Source organism: Thalassophryne amazonica, chromosome 17 (genome assembly GCF_902500255.1).
Source record: "Thalassophryne amazonica chromosome 17, fThaAma1.1, whole genome shotgun sequence".
In the NCBI taxonomy this organism is placed as follows: domain Eukaryota; kingdom Metazoa; phylum Chordata; class Actinopteri; order Batrachoidiformes; family Batrachoididae; genus Thalassophryne; species Thalassophryne amazonica.
In genome coordinates, this window is record NC_047119.1 from 32,854,634 (window position 1) to 32,868,293 (window position 13,660).

At 39.0% G+C, this 13,660-nt stretch overlaps 1 protein-coding gene across 2 annotated transcripts in view; it reads right to left on the reverse strand.

Annotated features, from left to right (window-relative positions):
- sardh (sarcosine dehydrogenase) overlaps nt 1–13,660 on the reverse strand; it is a 98,720-nt gene that overhangs the window by 25,289 nt on the left and 59,771 nt on the right. For both annotated transcript variants that reach the window (XM_034192279.1, XM_034192280.1), the window contains 3 exons: nt 4,762–4,845; nt 4,348–4,461; nt 1,667–1,805 (listed from right to left, as the gene is read on the reverse strand). In XM_034192279.1, coding sequence (XP_034048170.1) covers nt 1,667–1,805; nt 4,348–4,461; nt 4,762–4,845 — 337 coding nt within the window. The remainder of the gene's footprint in view (nt 1–1,666; nt 1,806–4,347; nt 4,462–4,761; nt 4,846–13,660) is intronic.

Here is a 13,660-nt window from a genome sequence, read left to right on the forward strand (position 1 = left end):
AAAATGATACACACATGCACGTGTTTTCAGATGTGTGCATAAGTATTTATTTTTACTAAAAGTGTTCTCCCAATGAAAACAAGGTATTTTATGTTTGATTTAAGTGTCTACTGTAGGAAACTGTGTCTAAAGTTCTGCAACAACTGTGTTGAATAATTGCAAGCAAAGTGCAAAGCAGAAAATGTGTTTAAGGTATTGTCACATTGTGTTTAGCTATTGTTACAAGAAGTTTTGGATTTCAAATTTTAGTCTCAGCATTCACTTTTGAGTGTAAGCAGTTGGTAAAAACTGTTGATGCATCTTTGGCAACAATTACAGTCTCAAGTCTTCTTGAATATGATGCCACAAGCTTGGTGCACCTATCTTCGGGCAGTTTTGCCCATTGCTCTTTGCAGCACCTCTCAAGCTCCATCAGGCTGGATGGGGAGCATTGGTGCACAGTCATTTTCAGATCTCTCCACAGATGTTCAATCGGATTCAGGTCTGGACTCTGGCTGGGCCACTCAAGGACATTCACAGAGTTGTCCTGAAGCCACTCCTTTGATATCTTGGCTGTGTGCTTAGGGTCATTTATGCTGTAAAGTTGGACATTTTAACACAGAGTCCTTTTGGAATGTGCATGGTTTTGCAGCCAACTTCAAGTGGCCAGTCAAGGAAGTGCAGTACTTTTTGACTTCCGGGAAGATGTCAAACAACATCAAAGTTTACAACTTACACAACCGTTACACAGAAAAAATAAAGTTGCTTTTTCAAACAATCTGATACATCAAAATTGACGAGATGTCCATTTTTGTCATCATTATACATTCCTTTAATGTAGTGACTTACAATATGAAAGCATTTATAGTTTTTGAGTTATTGTTTACACAAGCAACGGATTAACTCACTCACCCACCCACTCATCTACATTTTTGCTGGCCAACTGCTCAAGGTCAGGAATTACCCCAGCACCCTCTGGTGACTGTTTTTGGTTGGCGAAAACGCCCCTGAACTCAGTACAAATACATGTAATTTGGTCACTTTTCAAAGGGGTCAGACTTGTAAATAAAGACAATGTAATGTACAAAATGGTGTATAAATATTATTCCAGCCAATGAGAGTTATCAGCTGGCTGATAGAAACAAGCTAGAGACTAAACCAAAACAGTTGATTTCAACAGACAACAGATAGTCCAAGCGTGTTTTCACCAAGCGGCCAGTCACGAAGTACAAATTCTCGCCTTCGGATTCATCACTTCGCCGGAAGTGACGTGTACCCGACCTCACCGATGAGCTTTTCAGAGGGACAGCTGTGCAAGTTTTGAATAAAAAACACAGAAGCTGATGTTAATGTAGGCCTGTCGTGTCTTTATTTATAATCTGAACCTAATTTGGTTTGCATTTGACCTGTCGCATCACTTAAGACTCAAAACATGCACTGCTGCCTACACAGAGATAATGTGTGCGGTTCAGCAGCACAAACTGCCTGTGAAGAGCAAGAATGTGAAGAAAAGGGCTTGCAGGTCTTTGCCTTTCTGAACCCATGCATGTCTGGTGGCACTGAGCGTAACGTAACTGAACAGCACTCAAACAGGAGTACGTATTGAACTCTGAACTATACTGTGGACACAATGTGTTTGGATATTTTTTGTGTGTGTGTGTGTGTGTGTGTGTGGGGTGGGGGGCACCTGGCTTCTTGTTAACATCAGCAGTGAAGAGCCAATCAGCCGCCTTCTTTGCATCTGGTCCAGTGAGGTAGAATTTTCCAAAATAAGACATGTCAAACACGGCCACACCGTGTCTACAAGAGAGACACTCATTCTTGATCTGATTTACAACATGCGCACGCACACACACACACACACACAACTTTTATGAAAACAGAACCTGGTCCTCTTTAAACACACACTTAGGGTTCATCACATCACTAAACAAAATGGATAATCTTTATTTTTTTTTTTCTTTTCATTGAACCACAGAATAATCATGTTTGTATGAAGGACTGATCATCTGCTCCACAAGGTACCCATAGTAACAACCAGAACATTCTACTGCACAGCCAGACATCAAAAATTAAGCTGCCCAAATTAACAACCAAAAACATTCAGTAGGGGTGCAAAATAAATAAAAATAGGAAATCTGCAATATTTAACATTACCAGGAAAAGAAAGAGAGATCTGGAACATGGACAATGATTTATATTCTCATGTTCAGATGTTTCTTTTTAATGTGATCACTGTATTTTCTGGTCACATCAGTGTATAAAGCTGCCTGGACACTTGCACAACTTTGATCCGTGCACTTGCACGCACTCTGCCATGCAGGAGAGTAAACCCGTCGTAGCAAGATGGACAAATACATGTGCATTGGACACCATATTAGATGTTATTTGACACATTTTAGACAGCAAAATAAATAAATAAATGAATAAGTAATCGTCAGATGAAGTCAAATTGGTGGCCCACAGCGTTAGGATCACTACAAGAAAAACACAAGTGCTAATTGATTTTTTTTTTAAATCAGCTTTTTAATTGGGATTTCTGCATTGTTGTGGTGTATTTTATTATTGGTATTTATTCTGTTCAATGCTTTGACTCTTAGTAAAGCACCCTGAAAAAAAGACGTGCCCAGAGACCCACAGACCAAAGCCTGGGGATGATTCATAATGTTTTTAAAAAGCATGATATTTGTAAGTAACGGTATCGAGTGTTTTTGTCCATGGGATCAGTGAGCGCGGAGTGCAGGCATGCCCTGTATTGGGATCATTCTACCTGGTGAACTAAGTACCTTTCCATATGTCATACATAGAGATGAAATAAAACACTAGAGCAGAAACCAAAGTCTTTCCATGATATTTTTGTCTGCCATTTTGTATGAGGAATTGCTTTGTCATTTTTGGGTGAAATTCAATTACTGTAAACAGGCTCCTTCTCTTTCAATAACTCTACATTACTGTTTTCTTGTGCATTGAAAGTGAACATTTAGTACAATACCTGTTTATAATTTTTGGTTGCCTTTGTTATTACCCAGGCAAAGGCTGTGCATTATGACTGAGGCAGTAAGTACAGAGCATCCAAAAAGTATTCACAGCGCTTCATTTTTACCACATTTTGTTGTGTTACAGCCAGTGTTGCCACAGTTACTTTGAAAAAGTAATCCAATTACTGATTACTCCTTGAAAAACTAACTTAGTTACTTTACTGATTACACAATTTTAATAGTAACTAAGTTAGATTACTAGTTACTTTTTTACTTACTTTCAGCAGCTGCTGACAAGAATCCCCTGCTACCTCAACATGAAAATGATAACCCATATTGCCAATACTCACTTTATATGAACATAAATACTTGTTTTATAAAAGCAAAAAATAAAAACATCTTTCTTGACCTCATATTTAACTGTTGACAGCATTGTAATGGTAAAACTTACAATTTCTAACATATATTGTTTATAAATGTAACTATTAAATTCTAACATTTTTAGAACATTTAAATTCTTTCTAAACAATTTAGTTGTTGAAATTATTATCATTATAAGTAGTATTAGTAGTAATAATAGTACGAAAAAATGTCTTCAATAGTGGGCCTCTAATCTAGGGCTGTTGTGAGAAGCCGCACTCCCCCCAGCCTACTCCCTCTTTCTGCATGGATTCGCCCCTGGCTTAATAAGAAATAAGAAAATTTTATCAGCGTTTTTACGTCATGTCATCCTCAGAAAGAGACTGCTGGTGCATTTGGGTGGAATAAAAAGCTTTAGTATTTGCACTTCGCGGATCAGCTGTTTTTAGCAAGGGCACGCACAGAGCGGCACCGAGTTTTAAGGGGGGAAAAAAAAAAAAAAAAGCATAAAAATGTCTGTAAAATGGGCTTGTAAAACCACAGCTCTGACTGTCACCGTGCTTTGAGAGACAACTGTCTGTGGCTCTTTGCCCATTCCACTTTACAGCAACTCTCAAGCAAAGTAAATCTGCAAAGTTCATGTTTTCATTATTTGGTGTTGTGAATGAATTTATTTCATTTTGGAATAAGGTTGTAACATAACGAAATGTGAAAGAAGTGAAGTGCTGTGAAAACTTTCTGGATGCACTGTATATAGCCAGTAGACTGGATGCCCGACTGTCCCCCACATCAAACTTTTGTGCTGTAAGCAGCAAGCAGTCTGCTTTGTTGTTTGTTGTGTAACGTCATTCAATACCGATAACAAAATAGCGGCTCGGCATATTCTTTACCATACTCATTACTAGCTAGTTCAGCCAGTGACCATGTCCGCGCTAGTATTTTTTTCCATCTCTATGGTCTGATATAATCTACCTACAGTGTAATAATAACACTGTTTGAAAACCACACACATTCAAACTCTGTATCTTACCACATCGTGGTGAGGAGGGAAGCCAAAGGTGTACTCTTTGTTTAACAGATCACTGTATTTGTAGTTCACATTCTTCTTAATGTCATACGCCCCGTAGTAATCGTAGTCTTTCACCTTTGCATCAACAAAAACAAACAAAAGACACTGGGAATCAAGGACAGGACACAGATGACTTGAAACAGAACAAGAACACTCTGCAAATGTGCACATCTGTATGTATGTGGTCAAAGAGGAAAAAAGAAAAAAACCCTAACAGATACTGTCTCAGTGTCATCAATCCCCTTAAGAAAAACTAGCATCTTCATAGTTTATGATGTTCCTGGTGCCTTCTGTTAACACGTGGCTATACTATAAATAATTAATTAGGTACACATATGTTTGTCTGCACCATATGTGTGTGTTATTGTGTCTCACAGGAGCGGGACCATCTTTGGAGAACCAGCCGGGTCTCTCCCAACCATGTCTCTCCTGGAAAACACAGCCCTGCTCCATGAGCACCTACAGCACAGAAATGAAAATGCGCACGTTGTGAAATCTGCACAGAAAACATGAATTTTGCATGCAATTTGGTTTACAAATTGTGATCGTAGGAAAACAAAACAACTGTGGCTCTGGTGAAGGAGCTGTAGATACGAGACAGGACTGACTTAACTACCGAAGTCACATATTGCTGAACCAACTTAGCCATATAAGAAGGTGCACAACCACTGAGAATCTTACAAGTCAGTAAGAAGAAAATGTGTTATCAGGGGTAAGGGGGAGAACTGTGGGTTGCCTTGTCAAGTCTACGGAAATGGAAACCTTTCGATGTGTGTATTTGAGGCTAGAACTGAGAAACCCAATCCTGCTCAGTAATTTACTTTGTAGATTGACCTAAAGAATCTGGACAGACAGAAATACAGATGAAATCCATTAAATGTTAAACTTTTTCCCACTCCAGGGCTGCAACATACTTAAATGGTCATGTTCAAAAAAAAAAAAAAAAAAATCAATGTTGCCAGTTAAACACCTTTCCTGGCACCAGCTGTCACAAACGTACTACTCTTATTAATTATTGATTTGAAGTACTGTGCTGAAATAAGTCTTGAACTGCACACCATCTTCCATATTAAACTGACAGTCGCCCACACTCCGTAGGTATGTTATGCTATGCTCTCCTCCTAGGGGGCAGCTACTTGTCTCCTGCCAAATCGTCCCACACTGAGCTATATTTACCATCCGTGCTACGGAGGTGGAGAAAATGTGTGAACAGCAGTGCCGGAGATGCCTTCTTTATGCTCCAAAATAATATTCCTAAAAGCAGAATGTGTCAACATGTCTCTGATGTAGTCGTGATTAGATACAAAAGCCATTTTAAGTGGGCAAAAGTCCACTTAAAAGATAATTATACAGGCACAGTGTTTCATCATACACCTTCTTCCACCTCTACACTTATCCAAGGTTCTTTTCCAGCAGGAAGACGAGTTGCTAGGTGATGACTTCTCTCACTGCGTGATTAGCAGGGTTGTAGTGAGCCTGCTAATCTAGGACCAATCCCGTTTGATGGAGAATCCTCTCGATGTCAGGACAGTCTACACTAACCCACAGCGCCATAGATAAATATTGATAAGCTTACCATTGACAAGTCACACTTTTAAGCAAATGGTTTCTACAAAGTACAGTTCAGTGATTGTGACCTCTGACCCCAAAATCAGTAGGCTTCTTGGAGTCACTATGCTTAATGCATATACCAAGTTTGTTGACATCCGAGCCAGCACAACTGAAGCAATCGCACAAGTGTAATGTTGCATGACTGACTGATTGAGTCCCTGAACATACTCTGCAAAAACTGATAAGATAAGAATAGATAAAAGATAAGAAACTAAAAAAAGATTTGCTTAAAGAAATTTTGACTTAATTTTTGTCTAAATAGAAAAATAATCTTGTCAAGCAACTTATTTTGGGAAAATGTATCTCACTTTTTCTTAAGCTTTTCCAGCTAATATCAAGCTGTATTTAACCAGTAACAAGGAAAGACAGTGGATTTCAAAGCATCCAAGCAAAGGGACAAGATTGTTTTCCTTATTTTAAGACAGAGGCTAATCTTCATATAAGAACTCTGTCTAGTTTTTAGGCACATTTTGATTATTCAGTGCCTAGATATTTTGTTAGTTTTGAGAATTCTAACCAAGTCAATTTTTCTTACCCCACTGGCAGATTTCTTTGCTTAATACAAGACAATTTGGCTAGATTTCAGATTATTTGACTTATTTTCTGAGGGACAGTTTTTGCAGTGTAGTGATGTCGAGCCCACAGACTGCACCATGGAGAAAAACTGGTTTTTGCTACCTGGTTAATAAGTTTCCAGATTTTCCACTATGCAACTGCTGGCTCACCTACAATGTAGACTTGTGACAAATCCTGACCTTGACATTTTCAGGTTTTATATATTTCCACGTGAGGATAGCAGGCAGAGACACGTGCCTTATGGAGGAAATGTCCTAAGTTCATGTCCTTCCAAACACGGAACATGTTCTCAAGCTGGGACGTCTAGGAGCAGAGATCTTTACAGCTGCGGCTGTGAGCAGACACTCCCCCCTTGTCCATTCAGTGCCCAGACCAACATGTCACTCTATGTTATGTGGTCATTCATTTTCGTTATTTGCTATGCAATTGCGTATGTAGGTATTGTCGTAATAATTTATATAACTGTCCCGGCGGTGGTGTCTGTGTTTGTTATGTGTGCACTGAGCCGTCATCCAGCTGTCAGTGTGCTGTGATCAGCTGACAGGCCCCTCCCCCTGCTGTGTGCAATCAGACCTCGCTGTCTGGCCCCCATGTGATCAGATCTGTACATACAAATCTGGAGTGCTGGGGGGGAGCGAGGGCGTGACACACGCGTACACGTGCGAGATACATGCACTACATGTGTGTGGCTTTTTGCAACTCCACAGTCGTGGGGAACTTAGACAAATTTCACATCCAGCTTGACAGTGATCATCTGCTGACTGTTGTCGTGATGATAGAAAATGTGTGACCATTCGCACTATCATGTGAGCGGTGTTAGATGTTCGTGTGTGTCAGCTGGAATATGGCTGACACCTGCCGCGAGAGGGTTCGACAGGTTTGCACAACGCACACTATGTCTTTCAGCCGCTGGTGTGCACAAATAGTTGTAGCAACAGGTGTACGAGGTATTAGAAGCAGCTACGATTTTACATGTTTTGCATACGATTCCTGCTTCATGTGCACTTCATGCGCAATTCGACCAAATTTGCACTATGTGTGAAAGGGCCATTAAAGAAGTCATACTGTCAAAGGACAAGGAATTTGATTTTCAACCTGATTTGGACCAAATGTGACACACTTCAGCCCATTCAATAAGTGCCCAAGCAAGGTCAGCCAGAGGTCAATCATTTGGGTGAAGTTCAAGGTCACTGGGGTCAAATATCAGATTGCTGTAGCGATATTGATGCATACTATTACTCAGATGGACTGAAAGTTAAGTATCATAGTACTGAAGCTTCCACAGCACATTAGACATGCGAGATAAAAAAAAAATAAAAAAAATGGGGGGGTGATGTCAAGGTAATTCCTGTGACAGTAATGATGTGCGGCAAAAACCAGCGTGTGTGAACAGGAGTAGAAATTGCAGTAGTTAAAGGTAAATGAGGATTGGGACAGAAATTCAAGACTAAGTGGGTCATTAATGCATAAAATATGGCGCTGAGGTCCACTGACGGTCTGACTGAGGCAAAGAAGAAAGAAGAGGCTGAAAGACATCCGATACTCGGCAAGAGAGAACAAGTGTATCATTTATGGCCACGTTGGCAGCCATCACATCAATAAATGTAGCTGCTGGAGATAAGTTATACTGCTAACTGCCGTCTGCCTGAACCTGAATCAGCCATTCACCTTTGGATCCAACAGAGCAGAGACAGAGAGGAGGGGAATTAAACACAGTCAGGGAGGGAAACGGAGGCCAACAGAGACAAACTGGAAAACTAAATGACAAGGTGACAGACATAAAACGACAGGCACGAGCTCTGACTTTTATCCTCACACATTTGTATCAACATTTCCAAAAGGCTTCACAAAAATCAATCCAAGGAGAGGCATTAGTGTCAACAGGTGTGCCAAACTGCCGTTTAATGAGCCTCATTTTTATGTTGATATGCCCTACTGCCACACTGTTTTCTCATTTCCCCCCATCACATTCTGAGGTTAACACAGGAAGAAAAAAAAAAGAAAAAGGAAACTCTTGATCTCTCCAGGGCTAGGCATTGGCCAGCAGCTTTGAAAAGTTACTGGCCCCAACAAGTTACTGGCACAGACGTACGTGCACGACGTGAACTACAGCCACTGAAATGTTTTAATTTTGTTGCAATTTCGTGCATTCTAAGGCTGAAATTAATGAACACTAAGACTGCACAAGAATTGCCATTAATTTACAACTTTTTTGGATTTCAGTTTTTGTTTGAACTTACTTTGTACAGAACCTTTTGTTACTTATTCACGTTACTCATTGTGGAGCTTGTCAATAACGCTTGTGCAGAACAATATTAAAAGTGTTAAATTGTTACTATTTAACACTATTTTTGTTTCAAATTTTCATTAATTTTTCTTAAGTTGGAACTGACTTCACATGGACTTAGAAATTTAAGTTATTTTACATTTTACTTACCATTTAAGTGTTGCAAATTAATTTTTAAGCTGGAACTGACCTTTTCCTGGCTGTTGTCCTGGTTAGGGTAACTGTAATTTAAACATAATAGAGTTTCATTTATTTAAAGTGTTCTGTTCTGTTTGTGTCTTTCCTGCAGCTTTCCGTGCCAAGAATTTAAAGATGCCTACAAAGATTGCCAAAGATTTCTGAAAATGGAAAAGTCCTAATGTATTCTCCACTTCTTCTTTTGAGTTTATTGGCGGTTTGCAAACGAACGCGGTGCATTAATCACCACCAACAGTTTGGGTACGGAGCATTAATGGATTCTGACGTCAGTGGTGAGCACACTTCTGATAATCCAATAATTATTGAAGATAATGTTTTCATTATCAGATTATCTTTTCAGATAACTCTGAAAACCATTATCGGACTAATTATCTTCCGATAAATTTTTGTCCGATAATTTTTAGACCATTAACGTGGTAAACAAATCTGAACAGCTACAAAAATTTATAAAATTTTAAATCAGTTGAGCACCTACCTGTTAAATGTTTTGTAGCAGATGTGTACAATTATCTTCTGATAAGTTCTGGTCGCTAACATTTTTGCAGACATAGCTCTTTGTAGTAGATGCGCAGTTCTATCCTCTACAAACAGAGAAGAGCCGCTTCTAGAAGAAACCGCTCTATCCTCTGCAGGCAAAGGAGAACTGGTCACAAAAAAAGAAAAAAAAAAAAAACTCATTTCTTTTAACCCCATACTGACAGGCGGGCAATATCACCCAAGTCATCCAGAGGCATACATTTTTAACTTATGGTTCAAATTTTAACCAAACTAATTTCAGACAAGTTATTTAAATTAACGTCACGTCTGAAGTTTTATAAAGTGAAAATATCAGATATATGTTTTAGTTTTAAAGTAATGCGCTAATTTTTAAGGTTTTAGTGTGGACATGCTGTGCCCAGTGCATTATGGGTATGACAGGGTAATCTCAGTACTCGTGAATATATTCTCTGGGTTTATAGATGCTGTTATTGTGTTTGCGTTTATTAAATTCTGCGCATCTTAAATGTAGCAGACACAGATGACCTGGAATTTTGTTTTGGCAAGTTTTCACGGTCTCTACTGCCATCTACTGGCCAGTAGTGTTCATGGCAGCATTCGTCCTGAAGCTGGGCAGACACTGTATGATATTTTCAATCACTGTACTCGTTTCCAGCTCAAACTGTATGACAGAACCGCACGGTGTAAAAGTTCAGAGCACACGATTTATGTTCTCACAAACTACACGCTGGACACGTGTTTCCAGAAGCAAAACGTAAACAGAAGCTTTTGTCAAACTTAATTTACATTTCTTATTTTTTACAAAAACTCGCAATGGGAGACAAAGGAAAAAAAAAAGAAAACATTACAAGACAGGTCTACAGTGTTTGCACAGGCACAGTGCAAGAGGTTGGACGCTTGTAGCGCTTCAGCAGCGGGATACCTTCACGACGGCCGGCCAGATTATCAAACAGGTTTGATTTTCATCTGACCATATGATCGCCGATCAGGAGGTGGTCGTGAAAGATTAAACGCAGCTCGTTACTCCATGTATACTAAACAATGCAGAATGCGCGATTAACCTGAAACTCGGTGTGATCCAAAAAATTCTCGCACGAATGAAAAATCAGCTGAAAAAGGGCCAAAACTCACACTGGCACCAGTAGATCATGGCAGTGTTCTATTTATTTTGACACCGATTATATCAGACAGTTATGTAATTACAACCTGGCTTTTTTTTGAAAATGCCTTTTTTACAAATAAAAAAATGGCATATTTTACAAAGGCACATTTATCTGTAAACACCAACACACGACACACCTCACATTAACGTGTTGGTTTACATAATGAATGAGTCAACCAATCAGTGTTAGCGGAGGCACATTTTTCCAGAATCCTTTGCCATCTATCTGTGTTTGTTACAAAACTTCAGTATTAGTGCATTATTCAACATTAAAAGATATACGTTATATTTTAACTTTGTACAAATGACAGAATTGACATTAATGGAGTTATTCTATCAGTATTCATTTTATTTATACACCAAACCATAACTCAGCACTGCTTCATTTTCCAAGACCTCCGCCTAAAGGCAGTGTTGTGACTGAGTAGAGAGTTGAGCTTTGTGGCTCCTCCCAGTTGCTTCCGTGCTGGAAGCCATGTAGTAAACAGAAGCTTCCAGCAGGGGGCAGGACACTCAAAGACAGAAGTGCTGACTCATTGTTTGGGTCTGTCGTGGCCTTTGATGCTACCAGAAGCGATCGTGGTGTTAAAACTCAAAATCAGCTATTTGTAGTTGCAAGTGTACTGGAGACAATACTGGAATTTATCGGTTATCTGTAACTTCCAATACATTTTTGGGTGGTTTATCAGTTTAGCTTTATAAAAGATACATTTTCAGTTATCTGATTATCTGTTATCAAAGTTAATTTTTTGGTTTTCTGTGCCCACCATTGTCTGACGTACGCTATATTATTAAGGAAGTTTGGAGATGAGGGAAGGGAGAAAATAAAGTGGGGGAAATTACACTGAACTATATTCTCTTGAATAACCCTGTTCAACGCATGGACAACATACATTTATTTGATCTGAAATCTTGTTTCCTCAGTGGAGCATGTGTGTGACTCTGCGGGAGCGTGGTGAGAGACAAAAACATACATGGCGTATTTGGTGATGTTTGATGACACGGAGATATGAAGAAATTCAACTTTGCTGCCAGAAAAAAATGGTAAAATAAATAGAATTTTGCAAATATTTGTAGTAGCCTGAGCAGGCCATCATTTTATAAATTGTACTGGTCCTAACGTGGGCCAAACTGCTGCCGAGCCAGCTAGCAAATGGCAATGTCGAGACCTGCTCTCACACACAAATTCAGCAAATTCTCTGTGGAAACTACAATAGCAAATGTGACTGCAGGGATACGCATCACAGGATGACTACAGGAAGATTTCACTAAATATGGCTGAAAGTTGTGAGCAGATAAATAAAACAGGACAGGAATGGAATGAAAGGCTGTAACAGGTGAGGAAAAAAAGAGAGTGAGTCACCCAGGACACAATCGTGAGTCATATAACTCCTTAAAATATGTGGAACATGTTCAAAATTGAGTGACGCAAGTATGACATAAGAGGTTCTGTCCACACAGGCAGACCTTGGGAATGAGGGCACAGAATGTTTTCCCATCAGCTATGAAGGCGCTCCAAAGTGCTCTGCATGTCTGTGTAGACACAAACGATAAAGACCACCACCTATGATCCGTCAGAGAACGCAAGAGCACTATTTACCTTACTCAAATTACTTTAGGGGCGGAAAAAAAGTCAAGGCTATATATTATGTTTATCAGCTCTGAGAAAAACATGCACGAGTATGCCTCGCATTTTAGAAGAAAAAGTGCAGAACAAACACTGTACACTGAATTTATTTGTACAGTCAGGCCCATAAATACAGTGACACTATTTCCTTAAAAAGAAGATAATCTACAATTCGCTAGAAGGCGCACAGGAGAGCAGAGGATAAAACAAATACCACATCACAAACCTCAGCGATTATATTCTCTGCACTGTCCAAGTCCACCAAGCTGTAAATAAGTACCAGCGTTTGCTGTGGGAGTAATTTGTCATACAGCAGCATCTCATCCACGCTACAGAATCCAGGGATAAGCACAACACTAATGGCCTCAGGGCCTGGTACTGGCATTACTACTACTTTCTCAATTTAAAGGATTCTGACAATATGAGGAATTACTTTCATTCATTATCATTTCATTTCTTTTATTAGACAGATATATTCACTTATTTAAAGTTGCCCAGCATTCAACATGCACAGCATCAAAGCTGACTCCCCTCAAGTGGATACGTTAGTGCAGATGTATAATATTTTGTTTCAAGATTAGGTTTATCATATGTTAATGTTCATTTTTGAACCACTGCGATGGTTAAAATGTAACCAGATGCAAACGTATGGCTGAGTACAATGATAAGAGCGTGTGATAGGTTAGAAGGGTACCACGCCTTTAATACTACACTCAGTACCAATAAACAGTGATTAGCTCTCTGCCAATAAATAATAACTCATAAGGTGATGTCATATTAAAAACAGTAGGGAATAGAAACAGTTAAAAATAGTAAAGTGCTTAAAACGTTAAAAGGGTTTGTAATAAATATACATTTACATAAAAGCCTTCAGAACAATATAAATACAGTTACGAGTTGGTTAAAAGTACGTTATTCTTTATTTTTTCTAAATGTTTTGTAATTCTATTCAAAGGAATTGTGATTGCATTCTCGGAAATTGTCTAGTAATCCTGGGATCTGGGATTTCGCGGGGTTTCTCCTCATTGCAATAAACCTCTGCGTGAGAGGAACCTGAAATAACTCTCGTGATTATTTCCTCATATTTTCAGGTAAATGTTTCCCAGTGTTATAAAAATGCATTATATCCATTATTAAGCTATTTTTCTGTTTATATTGCATGTTACAGTGAAGCTAAAGAAACGTTTTTATGCATATTATAAGAGTTTAAAATGCGTTTTTCTGCATGTTAACTTAGCTTGAGTCTGCCATTTTATGTTAAAAAAAAAAGATAAGGGGAAATAATGATTGGTCATATTAGATTGCAATAAACCTC